Source organism: Panthera uncia (genome assembly GCF_023721935.1).
Source record: "Panthera uncia isolate 11264 chromosome C1 unlocalized genomic scaffold, Puncia_PCG_1.0 HiC_scaffold_4, whole genome shotgun sequence".
NCBI lineage: Eukaryota > Metazoa > Chordata > Mammalia > Carnivora > Felidae > Panthera > Panthera uncia.
In genome coordinates this window covers 100,810,829-100,830,263 of record NW_026057585.1, presented here as the reverse complement: position 1 = coordinate 100,830,263, position 19,435 = coordinate 100,810,829, and the positions used below count along the sequence as shown (strand labels likewise).

The 19,435-nt window shown below is 56.9% G+C and overlaps 2 protein-coding genes across 7 annotated transcripts in view; one reads left to right on the top strand and one right to left on the bottom strand.

The window, feature by feature from the left end:
- KCNAB2 (potassium voltage-gated channel subfamily A regulatory beta subunit 2) overlaps positions 1–3,090 on the top strand; it is an 84,719-nt gene extending 81,629 nt beyond the window's left edge. For all 6 annotated transcript variants that reach the window (XM_049618201.1, XM_049618200.1, XM_049618202.1 and 3 more), the window contains one exon: positions 996–3,090. In XM_049618201.1, the coding sequence (XP_049474158.1) occupies positions 996–1,085 (90 nt within the window). In that variant the 3' untranslated portion in view covers positions 1,086–3,090. The remainder of the gene's footprint in view (positions 1–995) is intronic.
- A 4,384-nt stretch (positions 3,091–7,474) lies between these two features.
- The window catches only part of CHD5 (chromodomain helicase DNA binding protein 5), a 56,507-nt gene continuing 44,546 nt past the window's right edge, over positions 7,475–19,435 (bottom strand). Inside the window, 10 exon segments of the mRNA XM_049618199.1 lie at positions 7,475–7,807; positions 8,667–8,720; positions 8,822–8,936; positions 9,059–9,145; positions 9,147–9,223; positions 9,983–10,178; positions 10,577–10,709; positions 12,922–13,030; positions 13,297–13,434; positions 14,222–14,311. Of these exon segments, the coding sequence (XP_049474156.1) occupies positions 8,713–8,720; positions 8,822–8,936; positions 9,059–9,145; positions 9,147–9,223; positions 9,983–10,178; positions 10,577–10,709; positions 12,922–13,030; positions 13,297–13,434; positions 14,222–14,311 (953 nt within the window). The 3' untranslated portion in view covers positions 7,475–7,807; positions 8,667–8,712.

Below are 19,435 nucleotides of genomic sequence, written 5' to 3'. Positions count from 1 at the left end.
CGGGCACCTGCAATGTGCCAGGCACCGTGCTGGGCGTCTGGGCTACGTCACTGAGCCAGTAAAAGCCCTGCTCTTGAATTCAGAGCACACAGCGGACAGTAAATGAGGAAGTTAGAACATGAGGGTGACAAGCACTGTGGGGGAAAAATTGAGCAAGGTCCGGGGCACCAGTGGGCACAGAACAGGGTGGGGGTGCCATGGGCCCCGGTTTGAAGGGGGCCGTGGGGGTAGACTTGTTGAGAGAGTGCCGCGTGAGCAAAGGCTTGAAGGGTGAGGAGTGAGATGTGCAAATTAACTGGAGGAAAAGCATTCTGGGAGCAAAGGAGGCACAGGTGGGCGTGGGCCGGAGCAGAGGGGGTGGGGCAGCGCCTGGGGCACTAAGGACTTGGGAGGTGTTGGGTGAGACGGGAGTCCCCAAGAGCACAGGAGGGGCAGGACCCCTCTCTCCCTGGCTGCTGAGTGGGGGAAGGGCTTTAGGGAGCAGGAGGGGGTGAAACAGAAAAACCCGCAGGGAAGTGACGGCGGGCCCCCTGGGGGAGGGCTGTTGATGGTCCCGAGCTCAGCTGCTTGGCTCCTAGATGTTCAGGACGCGTTGAGGGTGAGGGAGAGTCCAGTCAGAGTTAGCCCGTGGGGTTTTGTTACCTGGAAGGGTGGCCTTGCTGTTGGTTGAAATAGGGAAGGCTGGGAAAAGTAGGTTAGGGGTGCGGAGATCCGGTGTCTGGCCCTGGAATCTGTATTTTATGCCTGCCAGACATAGTTCTAGCACGTTCTGGCATTTGAGGTGCAGAGCGTGTACCAGGGCAGGCTTCCTCTCTGCCCCAGACCTTCTGGAACCCAAAAGCAGCATAGCCCCCATCGGCTTCAGCGGGACGCTGATGTGATGAGGCAGGACAAGCCTGGGCCAGCAGTGGCCGGAAGACTGTCACCCAGCCTCCTCCACAGGCCCGTCCTGTCTCTTTGGTGGGATTCTGATTAGCCCTTGTCCTTGCCCGCAGGTCCTTCCAAAACTGTCGTCTTCCATTATCCACGAGATTGATAGTATTTTGGGCAATAAACCCTACAGCAAAAAGGACTACAGATCCTAAGAAGCCCCCGGCCGCTTGCCCGGACAGTTTCTGTTTCCCTCCCAGTCTCTCTGTTCGCTCGCTTAAGCTGTTTTGAAGCCAAGTCAGGGGTGTGGTTTGCATCAAAAAGAAAACATCACGCGGCACGAGATGTTGCGGGGAAAAGATCTCAAAAGTCGCTGCTAAGACACCATTCGCCGCTTCGCGGGACGGAATTCTGACCCGTGCTGGGGAGACCACGCTGACTGGGAAGGGTGTTGGCGCGGTCCCGTCCAAGCTCGCCTGCAGCCCTGCTCACCCTCCTGGAAGAGACCACCACGTTTTCTCCCAGCCTCGGCCTTTCCCAGAGACGCCCCGAGTCCAGGCCAGGCCGAGACCCGGTCGGGTGCTGGGGGCAGCAGGGCTGGCCTCTCCTCTGCTGAGCACCCCCACCTGGTGTTGGGGGTGGGAAAGAGGAAACCAGGTCTGGCTCCTCCCGTGGCCCCTCTGCCAGGACACTGGACATTGGGCAGGGCCTCCCAGGTGGGGCCCTCAACCTCCCTTCTTGCCAAGGGCTCCCAATACTTTACCATGGGCCCGACCTCAGATTCATTCTGCACCCGCTTCTCCACCACCCCCTGCCCCAGCGGGTCTCCAAGGGGCCTTCCAAGCTGTCCCTCGACCCCCACCCCCACCCTTGCTGGCAGGGGCAGAGATCCAGGGGGATTCCTTATCAGTTTGGGGTCCACAGGAAGTTGGGGGGGGGAGGGTTTCTAACCACGCTCATCGCCCTGGCAGCTTCCTCCCTGCACACAGTTGACGATCCCCGTGCCCAGAGCAGCCCTGAGCGTTCGGGAGGGGCCTGAGGAGCAGGCTCCAGCCCAGGTCCCTCCAGGGCCCCACCTACCCTCCTCTCCAGGTGCCCTGCCCACTGCCCCTCTGTCCTTGCCCCAGAATGCCCTGAGGTCATGCATACTTAGCTAGACTGTGGTCGCTGGCTGGCCACATGCCAGGCGGCCCACCTCTGCTCTGCCTGGGTAGTGGCCTCAGGGTCTGCGGAGAGAACACACTTAGGCCCCTGGGGTTTTCCGTGCTGCATGCGCAGGGGAGCTGGGGAGGCTGAACATCCCGCAGAAGCCCCCACGATCTAGGAAAAGGCCCCAGGAGCCTCCCCCTGGAGCAGTGCCTTCTTCAAGGCCTCAGATCGGGTCAGGGTGAGGCACCCCACGTTAGGGTGCTAAGTCTAGGTGCCCAGAGCAGGTTACCCGGGCAGACGGACAGCAGTACCAACCCCAGAACCACCACATGCACCCTGTGAGGAGGTCAGGACGGCTGGAGCCAGTCATTCCTGGCGATGCATCCACCCCCCGCCCCCCAGCCCGGAACAGGACAGAACCGTCAGCCCCCCGGCTGGGAGGATGAAGGGCACAGGCCTGCAGCCGGGAGTCCTGAGGTACCAGCCTCTGCTGGCTATTTGGAGGCAGGAGCCCACTCTGTAGGGTGCCTCTGTGTCTCCGGTCCCAGCAGGTAGCAGCTGGCCCCACCTCGACACCCCTCCCCCTCCCCCGCCAACAGTCTCACCTTCACTGCAGCCGGTATGCCCGGTCCTGCTTCGCCCTGCCATCCTCAGAGAGCCTCCTGGCCAGCCCTGGCTGGGCTGAGGCCTGAGAAAGCCACAAACTTCCTGACCTTTATGCTGACCCTGGAGTCTAGAACCTTCCCCCCTCCCAGCCCAGGCCCCTGGGCTCATCACCAAATCTATAAGCTGCACACTGTGGGTGTGGGGAGGGGGTGAGCCTATCCTGGCAGGGGCCCCTGGCCTGTGGCCACTGCCCACCACCACACGGGATGCGTGTCTAGCTCCCAAGACAGGCAGGGACCAGGTGCTCTGGGCCAGGCAGCCCCCGTACTGAGGGACCAGATTGCCCACCCCTCACTGGGGAGAGCTGCTGGGCCCCCTTCACACTGCTGCCCCCCTCATGGGGAGCCACACCTGGGAAGGCAGTCCCCTGTTGGCCACATTTGCCAAACGGAGACGAGGGCCCCCAGAGTGGAGCTGGGCCAAGGCCGAAATACCCATGGCAAGGACCCAGGCAGCCTCCCCGTCCTGGGGCACTGTCCACAGCCTGATTCTCAGCTGTCATTTCTCCCACACCCACCTGCGGGGAGGACCCGGCTCTGCTTCCCGGGGGAAGGCCCCCGACTTAGAAGAGGTCTGGTGGGGTGGCAGTCGGGGGGGACAGAGTCTGGAAACAAGCTGGGCAGAGGTGGGGCCTGGAGGAGTGTGGCCTGGGACCCAGCACGGGTTTACGCTGGCCGCCTGGTCGAGGGAAGCCTCCCAGCCTCTGGCCCTCCCCTCGAGGCAGTTTGCCCCAGGGGACCCCCTCCGGGAATGCCCAGCACGGAAAGGAGGTCCACTCTGGGAGCAGGGGTGGGATCCTTCTCCCTTGCTGACACACAGAGCCCCCCCCCCCCCCATTTCTCATCCCAGATCCAGTGCAAATCCGAGGTCCGGAGGAATGACAGAGGGGCTTGCTCGGTCTTCTGTCATGTAAATAATGTGCTTTTCTTCTCTCCCCCCTTTTTTTTAATGACTGTGGCTCCTCCGCTAACTGCACTCCCTACGTAGGCAGAGACTGCCTCATGCCTCGCGCCTCCAGACGACACTCAGCGAGACACAGCCACCGTATTTATGGAATGACAAATAAAACCCCAGCCTGTCGGGGTCTGCGGCTTCCTGCTCCTCTCCTTTCCAGGGGCCGGCCGCGGGCAGTGGGGAGGGGAGGAAAAGGCCGCCACCTGCAGGGGCCGGCACACTCGCCTCCCGCCCCCCCAGTCTTGACCTTGGGGCAAAGGGTAGGGATGGGGAAAAAGGGCCCTGGGGAAGAGGCAGAGACTGGGGACTCTGAGGCACCCCACATCCCAAGTGATTTGAGGATAAGGGTGCCCCCCACTACCCTCAACACATTCTCTGCTGCTGGGAGGCTGCTGTGCCTCTGGGTGCAGAGAGATCAGGGTCCAGGAAGGTCCACGAGGTGCCACTGGGGGCTCCATGTTTCCCTGACGCCACGTTGTGTCTATGTTTGGGGTCCAAGTGGGAGAGACAGGCACCACACCTCCTTGCCCCCCTTTTCCCGGCAAGCCCCTCGGCCTCATGAGGCCATGTCTTCCCAGGGGGGAGGTGGTTTGGCTTCCGGTGACACCCCATCCCCCACGTTCCTCTGCCGCCTCCAGCCCCCACCCCCATCTAGATCATTGGGAATCTAGGAAAACACAGATTCTATCCTTTCCCAAAGGATTTATTAAAACACAGAAAACAAAGACATACACACAGAGTACAAAGTAAAGGGGATTGTGTCGGCTGCAGGCTCTGTCCAGCCTCTCCCGTGTCCTGCCAGGGACCAGACGGGTCGCCACTCACGGGGGCTCAGCTTCCAGCTCCAGCCCCCTGGCTGGGACCCTCCCAACTCACCCAGGCTCCTTTGCTGGCCTGGGGGTGTACCCAGGGCAAGGGGCCCGGCCCCCTTAGCTGGCCCAGATGCCAGCCTGCGTGGGGATCTGCTCCCTCATACCCTCATGGCTCCAACACACAGGGAGCAGGACCCCCCCCTCATCTCCGCACACAGGAGCCGAGGGGGGCTGGGCCCCCCTGTCCACGTCAGGGGTTCAGGACATACACACACACCCAACGGGCCCTTTCTGGGTTATCGCACCTAAAAAAATACTTTGTTTAAAAAAAATCTGAAAACTAAGAGAAAAACCCAAAACACAACGCCAATGACTTTGGGCTGATGCACCACGACCTGTAAACTTCCAGAAAGAGAAAATGGGGCAGGAGCCGGCTTCCTCGACGGAGGTGGTAGTGGGCACAGAATAGCCGCAGGTGTTGGGGGGGGGACCCGAGGCCATGGCCAGGCCATGACCTGACCCCCGCCTCTCGGCCAAGTCCCCCACTCCCACCCCAAGCTCTGGAGGCGTGCCTGTCCCTGAGCCAACCCTCTACGTGAACCCCCCCCTCAAGCCCTCAAGAGCTGCGGGACCTGACACGAGAGCAAGAGCTACCGTGTCACTGGGGCAAGGCTCATCCAGCCACAGTCTGGGCTGGGGAGGCCCCAGAGGACCCTGGGAAGGAACCCCCCGAGAGCAGGAGGGCAGGCACCTGCACCCCTTGTGGGTATCAGCAGGACCTTGGTCATAAGTTGGAGAAAACAAAGGAACTCCCAAAGGTGGCGTAATTACAGGGAGGGTCTCCTCACATGGGACACACTTCCAGGGGCAGGCGTGTGCGGGGGGGCGGGGGGGACCTTCCAGACGTGGTCAGTCCAGCCCAGGCTCCCCTCGTCACCTGGGAGCCCCCGTGGCCCAAAGGTGGCTTGACAGAAAGCCTACTCAGCACTGGTTTAAATAATAGGGTGGCTGGAAACAAAAATGCGGGCTGGCACTTTAGGATTCTGCTCGTACACAAAGACCCTCATTCTGCCAGCAGCAAAAACCAAACCCAGCCGCAAGATGCCAAAGACGGGGGACACCGCACCCGCTCGCCACCACTCTTGGCTGGAGAGAACTGATAAACTAAGAAGAAAACAGTCTGAGATCCATTTTCCTCTCCCAAACCAGCTGACCAGAAAGCCACTCCCCAACTGTCCAAAGCCCCCGATCCCGGGCCTCTAGGGGGCGCTGGTTGCGGAGAGCTGAGCCCTTCCCAGATCTGGCCATCTGTGGGTGCCTGGCTCTGGCCCCGGGGGGCGAGGGCAAGGGGGAGGTCTGGGATGGAGGCAAAGATGGGGGGCACAGAGGGAGGCTTCCTGGGGAGGAAGGGCTGACAGCAGGGGGGACCACCAGCCTTTGGGGCCAGACAGTAGGGATGCAGACCCCTGCCCTGCCCCCGTGTGCCTCCCGGCTGGACACTCCGGGCCCATCCACAGCGGCCAGGGAAGGGCAGCACTGTTCCAGTGAGGCCAGCCACAGGGCCGACCAGAGGTCTGGGACGGGAGCATCACAGGGCTTGCCGGGGAGGGGGTTCACCTGCTCACCTCGCCCGTGGCCCAAGCCAGGAGCCTTTGCAGGAGGCACTGACCACAAGACACAAGCACGTGCACGTGGCACTGGAGGAACCACAGCGGACAGGGATGACCCTGCCCTCCCCAGAAGGCGAGGCCAGTGCTGCTGCGCACGTGTCCTGGAAGCCGGCGGGCCACCTTCTGGATGCTCCCCACTGCCCCCACCTCGGTGCTTGCGCTGCATCAGCCTTGGGGGCTTTCAGAGACGCTGAAGCGAGGGGACACCAAGATGGGAGAGGTTTTGGGGCCCAGCCCTCCCGGGATGCACAGAGAGCCATTTACAGAGGACACCTGGGTCCTGGGACCCTGTAAGGGCTGGCTGATTGCCCAAGAGGCCCCAAGACAAGCCCCCAAATCCTGGCCCCATCCTGGATTCTATACCCAGGGCACTTCCCCAGGAAGCCACCCACCCACGGCTGGGAAACCTCCTTCCAGGCCGAGCGAGCGCAGAGGAAGCATCAGACACAGACAGGCCTGGCCTGGCTGCTCCTCTCCGTCTGCTGGGGCCCTCGCAGGAGACAGTGGGTGTTCCCGGCAGGAAGCCCGGGATGCTCGAGGGTCATCGCGTCCAGTCCCCCGTCTCCAAGCAGAGCTTTCTTTCCCCAGGCCATCTGATAACACAGCAAGGGCGGCTGTGATACAGGCCCCAGCGGCAAGTGACCACATTGAGGCCTCTCTGGGGACAGGACGGCAGGGAGAAGTCCAGGCTCCAAGGGGTGGCCCTGTTTCCTTGCATCTGTGGCCATGACACCAAACAGGGAGAGTTTACCTGGAGGTGGGTGTGATGGGCCTCCCAGGGCACAGGGCAGGACCAGGGTCTCCTGGGCCACCCTCAGGGCCACTGTGACCTTCCCCGCTAGGATGCTAACCACATCCCGGCAGAGAGCAAGCCCCTTCCCACATAGGCCGAGAAAACAGCTCTAGGAGGCTCTTCCCCTCCCTCCCAGGAGCACATGCTAGGCCTGCCTTGCTCAGATCAGAGTCTGGGGCCCGCAAGCCACTCTGGGCCAGGGCCAGACGCCTGCTGACTGGCCCCCTCCCCCACACAGATAGCACATACCTGGTGGTCTCCAGCCCTGGGAGGAAGGGGGTGGAATAACCCCCTGCCCTGGGCATCAGCCGAGGTCTCCACCCTCGGGCTGGGCAGCTGCTCCCCAGTCCTGACCCACCCAGCACTGGAGAGCCCCAGGGAGCAGGGGGCCAGGACACGGGTGGTCGGGCAGTATGGACGGGATGGGGTGGGCGGGAGCACAATGAGGGCTGCCCAGGCGGACCGAGTCCATGGGGCAACAGCAGGGCTTCTAGAATCTTCCCTTGCAGTCTGGAGCCCGTTGACAGAGAGAGACGTTAAGTGTAGCAGGTCAGACCCCCTCCACGCGTCACTCAACTTTTATCAAGACAAACTTTTCAAGTCTTCAATAGGAAAGTGCAAAAGATGTACAAATAAATGAAATCTCTTCTAAGAAGTTGTCCAGCAAAGGCCGCCACGGGGCACGTCCCAGTGTTGGGTGGGTGTGACGCTGGGTGGGACACTTGCATTATGATGAGGTGGCACTTCTGGGCTCTGGCCCAGCCAGGCTGGGCCTCGTCCCCCATGTGATGGCATTACTCAGTTTCCCTTTCTGTCCCAAGGTGGCACGGCTCCTAAAAAGGCGGTAGCTTTTCTCTCCTGTGGCGGTCGGGCAGGTGGCCCGGCAGGTGTGGCTGCAAGAGGCAGATCACAGGGGACACGGCTGAGCGCCAGGGCTAGACTGGGACACCCAGCACCCTGCCGCCACCTACCGCCGCCTGTCACAGCCAACCACACACAGCCACCACCAGAAGGGCCTCCCAAGGGGCGCCTGGGTGGCTCAGTCAAACCAAGTCCGACTCTTGGTTTCAGCTCAGGTCATGATCTCAGGGTGGTGGGTTCCAGCCCTGCACCGGGCTGTGTGCTAAGAGTGCAGAGCCTGCTTGGGATTCTCTCTCTCTCTCTCTCTCTCTCTACCCCTCCACTTTCTCTCTCTCTCTCTCTCTCAAAATAGATAAATAAATTTAAATATTAAAAAGAAAGAAAAAAAGAAAGAAAGAAAAAGAAAGAAAGAAAAAGAAAGAGCTCCAGAGTCAAGACCTCCCTACCACACCTGCAGTGCCGAAGAGGCCCAAGGAAGAGCGGCCGGTCTGGAAACCCCCAGCATCCCAACCCTAAAGTGGCAGTTCTCACGGGGACAGACAGGGCTTGGGGGGACCAGCGGGAGGAGGTCTGAGTGAACTGGCCGTTTCTCAGGAATAAGCTCCCCTCTCATAGCCATTAACACTTAACCCCCTCAGTCCCTGAGCCACCCTCCTCGTCCCGGGCAGGGGGCCAATGTCCCGGGGTGCCCACCACCCAGCTGGGCAATGGAGGCGGAGCCGTGGAGGCCGGGTTTGGGGCTGAGTCACTGCCGTGGACACGTGTGCACACAGCCACGCTTGTGGACACCAAGGGGCACGCCCGAGCAAATCAGGGTCCATTCTGGCCGGACCAGACCTGCCAGTCCGAGGAGGGGACAAGGGACAGTGGAGGACCCAGGTGCGGGCTTACCTCAGCTGGAAATGAGCACTGCAACAGAGGGACATCGCGGGGACAGCTAGATATCTGTCAGAGAGAGAGAAGCTTGCTTGCCTGGGGTGGCGGCAGGCAGGCCGGGCCCCGTGGAGCACCCCTGCACGTGCCGCCCAGAAGCGACGGGCACCTACCGGTCACATAGGGCCCCAGGGGCATCTGGTTGTAGTTGACAATCCCTCCCGGTCCAGGGCCCCGGAAGTTGGGCCCAAAGTTGTTGTTGTACATCTGGGAGTTGCCGAAAGCGCCCTGGAGGCAAGGACTCGGGTTTAAAGGTCGTAGTCCCAACACCCCACCCCAAGCCCCAGCCCCGGGGCACCCAGGACTCGCGTGACGGGGACCAGGCCCAGGGCATGTGGGCCAAACCTGACCTGCTGAGTGGTGGGGTCACCAGCTCGGTTGGTCAGGCGGCTCAGGATGCTGCGCTCTGACATCTGGAGGCGGGCAGCCACGGGGGGGGATGCGCGACAGCATGGAGGGCAGGCGCGTCACGTCCGCCTTCATATCGCTCAGCAGCTCCTCCAGCTGGTTCAGGACTGCAGAGGGGGGGCAGGTGGAAAAGCTGCCGGGGGCCAGCACCCCCCAGGCCGGGGGCACGGCGGGCGGGCGCTCCTCACCCGGCCCTCCAGGCCCACGGAGCAGAGAGACGCCACCCGGGCCAAGAGCAGGCGTCCCCAGGGGCCCGAGGGCCGAGCCAGACGCTCTGACCCAACACTGGGCTTCCCCCAGGCCCTCAGCTAGAGTCCCGGCTCCCAGGGAGGCCCCCGCCCTAGCCCACCACTCAGGAGACGCCTCCCAGACAGAGCAGGGGCCAGCAAGTCCGGGGGCTCTGGTTTAAGCTTGGCCTTGGCTGCCCCCAGCCCTCTAACTGGCCCGGGAGCTTCCTGAAGTTCCGGAGCACAGGAGTCAAAGGTCTGAATCCCAGAAGATCTGGGGCACTGACTCCACCGCCCGTCAATGTCTCTGACTTTAAAATGGGGTAATACACCTTACCGCTTCCCGGTATCGTGAGCATTGAAGAGATAACGTGCTTATCTCTTTAATGCGCAGACCAGGGCAATGCCCAGACCAGGGCCTGCACGGAGCCCACCTTGAGGAAAAGTCCAGAGCACGGAGGGCTTAAATTTCCCTGGACCGGATGATGGATTGTCCCATCCCGGCTGGGAGGCTATGCCTTCTGGACTGACGTTTGGTCCCCAGGCCCCTGTCCCATCGGTGCCCTCGTCGATGGCGAAGGATCTGCACCGGCAGGAGGAAGGCTGGCAGGCCGGCCTCTGGGAAGGGGGCTCACTCACCCTTGTGCAGGACAGCATTGGCTGGCTTGTTCCCGGCAAGGGACTCCTTGGACAGGTGCTGGTGGCTCTCAGCAAGGCACTCCACCTCGGCCAGGCGGGCGTTGAGGGCCATGGCTGGGTGGTTGGGGTCCTGGGTCATGTTAAGGTACGCGGCCCTCCGGAGCTGCTCCTCGATGACCAGGGCCTGCTCCAGCAGCTGGGGGATGGGGCAAGGCGAGATCTGAGTGCTGGCCCAGCCCCTCCTCCACCAGCACCCACCCCCGCATGCCTGGGATCTGGCAGAAAGGAAGGAGGGAGGACACGCTTCCACCTGTCTGTCCACCTTTGTCTGATCTTAGCATCCCCTTGGAACTGTCACCAAGCCGGGTTCTCTGCACCCATCGCCTGGGGCTGGGACACTCACCCGGTGGGGCTAGGCGCGGATCAAGGGCCCAGCGCCCTGTTGGTTGACTGACTGCGTGACTCCCCTGGCAGACAGCCTGGCCCACGTCCGGGTATATGGGAGGGAGCGCCGCTCCCTTGGCCCAGGCCCTCGTGTAACTTGCCCTCCTGCAGCCCCCCTCCCTTGCAGGCTCTGGCCCTGCTGGCACTGACCTTGAACCTGCGGGCCAGGAACTTGTTCTTCATCTCCAGATAGTTGCCCTTGTGGATCTCAGACTTGAAGGGCTCGTTGAGGATCATGTACCTCGGGTCATTCTGGATGTCCTGCCAGCGGGCGTAGCCGTGCCTGGGTGCAGCACTGTTAAGGGCAAACCTGGCCACGGTGGGGGGCGGGGGGGCCCAGCCCAGGTTCAGCATCCTGGCTGTGAGCTTGGGACACGCCATTAACCTTGGCTGCAGGGTGAGCAGGTTGATGATCATGTGACAGGTGCCCTCAGAGGCCCAGACAACACTGAGGCTGCACGGGCTTAACTCTTCACCCTAACAACCTGGAGGGCAGAACCCCCAAGCCCCAGCCCCTACACTTGTGGCCGTGACCTCACTTGGCAATGGGGTGTTTGTAGATGCAATCAAGTTAAGGAGGGGTCATACTAGATGAGGGCAGGCACTAACCCAGTGACTGGTATCCTTATAAGAAAAGGAAATTGGGGGGGCGCCTGGGTGGTTCACTCGGTTAAGAATCCAACTTTGGCTCAGGTCATGATTTGGCGGTTCATGTGTCTGAGCCCCGTGTCAGGCTCCGTGCTGACAGCTCGGAGCCTGGAGCCTGTTTCAGACCCTCTGTCTCCTTCTCTCTCTGCCCCTCCCCTCCTCGTGCTCTGTCTCTCTCTCAAAAATAAACATTGGGGACACCTGGGCGACTCAGTCGGTTGAGCGTCTGACTTCAGCTCAGGTCACAATCTCATGCTTCGTGGGTTCCAGCCCCACATCAGGCTCTGGGCTGACAGTTCGGAGCCTGGAGCCTGCTTCGGATTCTGGGTCTCCCTCTCTGCCCCTCCCTCACTCGTGCTCTGTGTCTGTCTCAAAAATAAATAAACATTAAAAATAAATAATAAACATTTTTAAAAAATAAAAAAATTTTCGAAAAAAAAAGGAAAGGAAATTGGGACACAGGCACCCACAGAAGAAGGCCACGTGACGGAAGGCAGAGCCGTCAGCCGAGAGATGTCAAGGACTGACGGCCGCCACCAGAAGCTGGCAAGAGATCCTCCCCCCAGAGCCTTCGAGGGAACAAGGAGACACAATAAAATTATCTTGCCCAAAGTCCCACAGTTAGTGAGGGGCAGAGTCAGGATCTGAAGCCCCGCAGGCTGGCTCCAAACACCTTAACCTCTACAACAAAATCTGTAAACTACGGCCCACAGCCTATTTGTTAAAAATTTTTAGTTTATTTATTTATTATTACTGAGAAACACAGAGCGTGAGTGGGGGAAGGACAGAAGGAGAAGGAGACACAGAATCCGAAGCAGGCTCCGGGGTCTAAGCTGTCAGCACAGAGCCCGACGCGGGGCTCGAACTCATGAACTGTGAGATCGTGACCTGAGCCGAAGTCAGATGCTTAACTGACTGAGCCCCCGAACTCCCCACCCTATTTTTTTAAACGAAGTTTTATTGGAACACAGTCACGCTCACTGGTTTACTATTAAAGTCCGTGGCCTCTTTTGCTGTAATCACAGAGTGTAGTAATTACTCTGCAGAACCTGAAATAGTCACTCTCTGTCCCCTTACCAGCAAGGTTTGCTGACCCCCATTCCAGAACACTCCCCCCTCATAATAACCAGCCCATTCCAGGCTGACTCAGCTTTGCGGAAGGGCAGCTGTGTAACCCTCTCCTTGCCTCTGGGAGGTCTGTGCTCAGATGTCACCTCTGACCGTCCCATTAGAAAACGCACCTCCCCCTCCCCCAAAGCTCTCTTTGCTCCTTCCCTGCTTCATCATGTGCTGAATGCCACACTTTGCCCACTTAGGGTGTTCGCCATCTGTCCCCGGTAGGAGGTGAGCCCCGGGTCGACAGGGATTTGGGAATGTTGTCCACGGATGTACCTTCCAAGCCTGGCACACAGGAGATGATCAACCGAGCCGGAACGAACGAATACCAGCCCACTGTAAATGGTGCTGCGCCCCTCAGGAATTATTCCTGGGAGGGGGCGAGGTATGCACCAGGCAGGACTTATGGGGATTTGCCGTGGCGTCAGGTGGATGGGCTGGGACTCACCAGCTGTGTGGCCTCTCTGAGCACCGTGTCCTACTCGGCATGATGGGAATCATGGTAGCGCCCCCTCGAAAGGCTGCTGTGAGGACAGAGTGAGCACTGGGCATAAAGGGACGAGCCGCAGCTATGGTCATCATCACGTCATCGTCACCGCCACCACCAGGAAAGGGTCCTTGGCACCTGATCCAAAGCGCTGGTTCCTGACTCCTACACACCCCATGCCCCTCCCCGAGGCCCAGAGAGGAACAGGCCACATTCCTGCCCGGCCTGGCTTGGCCAAGGATACGTCACGATGCCCGCCAGCAGCCAGTAGTCATGACGCCGGTGCCAGATGTCGTAGATTTTCCCCGAGGACACAGCAGCACGTTCCTCATTCTGCCACAACGTGTGCAGCTCTGGGAAGCCAGCCAAGGGAGCAGAATGAGGTGCCCCCCCAAGTCCTTCACAGAGGTAGGCACAGGAGAGTCTCTTCCTCACCACCCACCATCCTCCCACCCCTAGAAGTTCAGTGTTCCAGGGTTATTAGGAAAGGTTTAAAATGCACTTATATCAACCATGCACACTTTAGTATAAAATAACCATCTGCCCAGACTCCCAGGGCCCACATGGTTAGGAATGACACAACCACCCTAGCTCTCTGGGCACCACCTCACCCCAATACCTGTGAAGCCCCCATCTGCAATGTTGAACATGAATTTGAACTTCCCATTCTTGTCCTCCTTCTTCCCCTCCTCATCTTCCTCTTTGTCACCATTTTGCTGTGTTTCAATGGGCTCCTTCTCCTCCACTTTGGTGTCGTCTGTGGGAGGACAGATGCGTATTCACCACCCATCCTAAAGGCACTGGCCAGGGGCCTCTCTCTGCCAAGCACTGGGGACCCAAAGGCAAGTGGGAAACGTATCTCCTCATCCTCAAGGAGCTCACTGCCAAGAGGGATTGTAAACAGACCAGCAGCTCCTTCCTCTGTCCTGAGCAGGGAGGGTGGGCTCCAGCCCAGATGCTCCTCCCCCACCAAGTCAGGACCACCTGAAAATACGGGGCAGAGCAGTGGGAAAAGTGCACATTAAGGGGCGCCTGGGTGGCTCAGTCGGATGAGTGTCCCAACTCTCGATTTCGGCTCACAGTTCGTGAGATTGAGCCCAGCACTGGGCTGTATGCTGGCAGTCTGGAGCCTGCTTGAGATTCTCTGTCTCCCTCTCTCTCTCTGCCCCTCCGCAACTCATGTGCGCGCTCTCTCTCTCTCAAAATAAACTTTTTTTTTAAAAAGTGCACATTAATCTGAGGATGGGTGTTCCAGAATATTCCAGCACCTACAGGTACACAAAGCCTCCAACTGAGCCCCAAATGCTCCAGGCCAAGCTCCGTGACCACTGTCCTTTCTCCCGGTGGTGGCTGGGGCCACAGGAAAGATTCGGAGAGGGGGTGGGATCTTCCCCCCTCCAAAGCTGGTGAGCCCAGGCTCCCGCCCACCAGCACCAGTCGGGCCTGGAGGCGGCACCCAGGCAGCTGCAGGAGGCCCAACGGGGTCCAGATGGTGCCCTCCAGAGACCAAGGGACACAAGACAGAGCACACAAGAGGCCCAAACCTGGCCTGAAATCGTTGCCATCCCCTCTGCTGTGAATCAAGCTTAGCTCCAGCTTGTCCAGAATTTTCTCCTTCTCAGGAAGCACTTCTTCTGCAAGACAAGGGGTGTTTGTCGAGTGGGGAGGGGTCGAGGGGACTCTGGGCTGGTGGCTTTTCATCTCCATTTCAGCCACACACACAACCCCATCCATCACTTTGCCAAGGGTCCAACAGGTGCCATTGAGGAGCGGTCCTCTGGGAAGGGGGGCATGGGGGCGTGGACCCCCCACACCCGTCGGCTTGCCCCTTCCCCCTCACCCCCCCCCCCCAGCAGCACCCCAGCCCCAAACTCCTCAAGGTGCAGCCTCAAAAATCTTCCCGACTGCAATGATAACCAGAAGACTCCAATTTCTGGCGACACGGCAGGCCTTCAGTAGCACAAAACCCTCTTGTAAACACCCGGAAATGTCAGGCAAAATCTATCACCTTGGAAAAACACAACAGTGAGCTCACAAGAAGCAAAGGAAACCGTTGGCGCCATAAATGAAGAGAAACTCGAACTTGAGAAGCACAAGGCGTGGGACGAGCAGGTGCCGGGAGGAGGCCCGGGGGGTTTGGGTTCCGTCTCCACACCCAGACCCGGAGGATGAGGCAGCAAAAGCCGCGAAGACGCAGGAACCGGAACCCAACACCCTCTAACGACACACACACTCAGCAAAAGAGAGAAAGTTCCGTCCGGTGCCCCACGGCCGAGCGGAGGAAGCCTGGCTCCAGCGTGGAATCTAGAGGCAGAAAGTCTCCGGTAAGAGACCCAAACCCAACACGAAGTCCGTGCGGACTGTGGAACCCGAGCTGTGTGGCCCAGCACAGACCGTGCCCTAAAGACTGGTCCCAGACCAGCCAGGCCACCAGCAAGACCACGGGGCCCAGGGCTTCTGGAAATAAAGCAGGGACATTCCTGCTTACTCAGGTGACCCAGGATCCCCATGAGCAGAAAGATGTACCCACCCAAATCCAGAGATCCACCACAGAGAGAGAGAGAGAGAGACAAAAGTGATGAGCATCCATAATAAGGCAAGTCCAAAAACTAAAGGGAAATTGGAAAAAGCCAGATGAAACTTCTAGAAATTAAATACACGGTCATGGGGCCCCTGGGTGGCTCAGTCTGGCAAGTGTCTGACTTCGGCTCAGGTCATGATCTCACGGTTCACGAGTTTGAGCCCTGAGTCAGGCTCTCTGCTGTCAGTATAGAGCCTGCTACGGATCCTCTGTCTCCCTCCCTCTCTGCCCCTCCTCTGTTCGTGTGCGTGCGCTCTCTCGCTCTCTCTCGCTCTCTCTCTCTCGAAATAAATAAACATAAAAAATTAAAATTAAACATTTTCACTGCAGAAGTCTGAGATGTCCTCCAAGGCTTCTAGGCCCTAGAGTGGGAGCAGAGCTTGTGATGAGGCCCAGGTGACCTTAAAAGACGGAAATTATTGGGGTGGGCCTGACCTCATCATACCAGCCCTTTAAAAAGCAGGCTTTCTCTAACCAGTCACAGAAAAGGACATCATAGATTTGAAGCAGGAGGGGGACTCAGCACACAAGTGCTATTTTGAAGCTTGAAGATGAAGCGGGCCCCGTGGAAAGGAATGTGGGCGGCCTCTAGGTGCAGAGAACGGCCATCTGACAGCCAGCAAGGAAACGGGGCCTCGGTCCCCCACCCCCAAGGAGCTGACGAAAGCCAACAACAAGAATGGGCTTGGAAGCAGATTTTTCCCCTAAGCTGCCAGTCGGGAACTCGGGAACTCGGCCCAGCCAACACCTTGATGTCAGTCTTTCAAGACTCTCGGCAGGGAATCCAGCCACACCGACCCAGACTTCTGACCCCCAGAACCGTGGGCTCGTGAAATGGGTGTTGCTTTAAGAACTGAGGTTGTAGGGGCGCCTGGGTGGCTCAGTCGGTTGAGCGTCCGACTTCGGCTCAGGTCACGATCTCACGGTTCGTGAGCTTGAGCCCCGCGTCGGGCTCTGTGCTGACAGCTCGGAGGCTGGAGCCTGCTTCGGATTCTGTGTCTCCCTCTCTCTCTGCCCCTCCCCTGCTTATGCTCTGTCTCTCTCTGTCTCTAAAAAATAAGTGTTAAAAAAAAAAAAAACAGAACTGAGGTTGTAATCATCTGTTTCATAGCCACAGAAAATAGTACAAATGGGTGGTATAAACAAACAAAACAGTATAAAGGAAGAGGCAGAAGCTAGATCTAAAGATGACTCAAAAAGCCTTGCAGAGAGGGGTGCCTGGGTGGCTCAGTCAGTTAAGTGTCTGACTTTGGCTCAGGTCACGATCTCCTGGTTCTTGAGTTCGAGTCCCGTGTTGGGCTCTCTGCTGTCAGTGCAGAGCCTGCTTTGGATCCTCTCTCTCCCTCTCTCTCTGCCCCTCCCCGGCTCTCTCTCTCTCTCTCTCTCTCTCTCTCAAAAATAAATAAACTTAAAAAAAAAAAATAAAAAGGCTTGCAGAGAGACAAAGAAGTGAAAGATACACCAGCCCCTGTCTCTGGTTAACCTTGTATCTGCTTTCTTTTCTTCGTCGCATTTGGGATCTGCTGTTGAACAAGACGTATTTCCGTTTCCTGCTGATGGCCTGCCTCCCCCACTAGAATGCAATTCCACGTGAAGGTTTTGGCTATTCTGGTTTCTTGCTTGTGTCCCCAGTACTCAGGACGGCACCCAACACACAGCAGGCCTTCAATACATGTTTGTTGGATGAATGAAAGAATCCGTGAGTAGCAGGAATGCCAGGAGAAAATAAACATAATGGGGACAAAGACAATCCTCAAAGAGAGAATGACTGAGAACTTGCTCATGATCAATGAAAGACAGAATACTTAGCTTTAAGAATCACAGTTAGTCACAAGCAAGATAAATAAGAATTTCATCGCAGCAAAAACGCACATGAATATCTTTTCCTTTTTTGTTTTTAAGTAGTCTTCATGCACAGCATGGAGCCCAATGCGGGGCTTAAACCCACAACCCTGAGATCAGGACCTGAGCTGAGATCAAGAGTTGGACGGATGCTTAACCAACTGAGCCATCCAGGCGCCCCCACAAACGGAGCATCTTAAAAGTGGTCTTTCCGTGTTAGGAAAGTCAGAAGAGGCAGGTTTCCGACAAAGGAGCAAACGTTACCCTGAGAGCAGCCTTCTCAGCACAGTGGAAGCCAAAACACACAGGGAATAAACATCTTCAAAGCACTGAGGGAAAGCCCCTCTCCCGTCTTGTGCTTTGCTATTATTCAAGAGTAAAGGAGAAAACAACACGCAATGAGAGAATTTTCCGTGCACAGAAATCTGCTGAAGGCACCATTAAAGGCGGTACTTTAGGAAGAAAGACATTGAACAAAGCAATGATGAACGAGGAAGCAAACATAAAACTGCCAAGAATGGTCAGGTCTAAATAAAGATTAAACATTTAGAAACAAGGGGCACCTGGGTGGCTCCATCAGTTAAGTGTCCGACTCTTGATTTCGGCTCAGGTCATGATCTCAAGGTTTGTGGGTTCGAAACCTGCGTTGGGCTCTGAGCTGACAGTATGGAGCTTGTTTGGGATTTTTTCTCTCTCCTTCTCTCTCTCTCTGCCCTTCTCTTTCTCTGTCTCTCAAAATAAAATAAGCTTTTAAAAAAAAAGATTTAGAAAGAAGCACCATAACAAATTTGGGAAATTAAAACACGTTGAAACTAAAACACTGAGCAGCAGCATGTTGAAGATGTTAAGGGAGTGGAACTGTCCACCATCCTTCTCTTATTCAGGAGGAATACATGTTAAAAGCTTAAGAGTATCAAATAGCATTGACTATACACTTTCCGAAGGAGTTGAGGGAGGAAATAAAAAGAAAATTTAATCAATCCAAGAGACAATAGGAAAGGAGAAAAAAAAAAAAAAAGGCAAGGGTAATATAAAGCACAAAATAAGAGAGTAGAAATCCATGCAAATATCTAGCTATTACAATAAATGAAAAGACATCAAACTTGCCAGCTAAAAGACAGAGATTCTGTAATTGGACTTAAAATAACAAATCCCTCTGTACACTATTTATAAGACGTAGTTACGCCAATTACACGTAAAGGAAACAAACTTTTTAAAGTAAAAGAATGGAAGAAGATGCTTGCCAATCACATATATGATACGATATATATATGTATAAGGAACTCCTAGAACTCAGTAATAAAAAAACAATCCAATTAAAGATCTGAGCAGACATTTCTCCAACAAAGATATACAAATGGCCAATAAGCACATGAAGAGAAACTCAACATCTTTATGCATAAGAGAAATACAAATCAAAACCACTGGAGATGCCACTGTTCACCCTCTAGGATGACCATAATCAAAAGACAAGCAGGGCTCCTGGCTGGCTTGGATGGTGGAGCATGCGACTCTTGATCTCAGGATTGTGAGTTCGAGCCCCACGTTGGGTGTAGAGATTACTTAAAAATAAAATCTTAAAAAATACACATTAAGGGGCGCCTGGGTGGCTCAGTCGGTTAAGCGGCCGACTTCGACTCGGGTCGCGATCTCGCGGTCCGTGAGTTCGAGCCCCACGTCGGGCTCTGTGCGGACAGCTCGGAGCCCGGAGCCCGTTTCGGATTCTGTGTCTCCCTCTCTCTGACCCTCCCCCGTTCGTGCTCTGTCTCTCTCTGTCTCAAAAATAAATAAATGTTAAAAAAAAAATTTTTTTTAATACACATTAAAAACAGAACACAAGCGTGGTCAAAGACATGGAGAAACCGGAACCCTCAGACATTGCTGATGGGAATGCAAAACGGTGCAGCCACTGGAGAAAACAATCTGGCATCTCCTCAAAATGGTAAACACAGAGTTACCATACAATCCAGCAGTCTCACCCCTAGGTATATACCCAAGAGAACGGAAACCTACGTCCACACAAAAAACTACAGAAATGTTCACGGCAGCCAAAGACTGGAAACAGCCCAAGCGTCCGTCAACTGATGACAATCCAAGGCAGCGTATTTCCACGACAGGATGGTATTCGGCCATAAAGAGGAGTGACGTGCTGATCCACGCCACAAGATAAATGAACCTCAAAAACATCATGCTGAGTGAGACAAGCCAGACACAGAAGGGCATCCGTTTTGTGATTCCGTTTACCTGAAGCATCCAGAACAGACAGATCCACAGAGGCAGAAAGTACATTTAGTGATTGCCGGGGGTTAAGGAGAGAAGGAGACGGGCAGTAAAT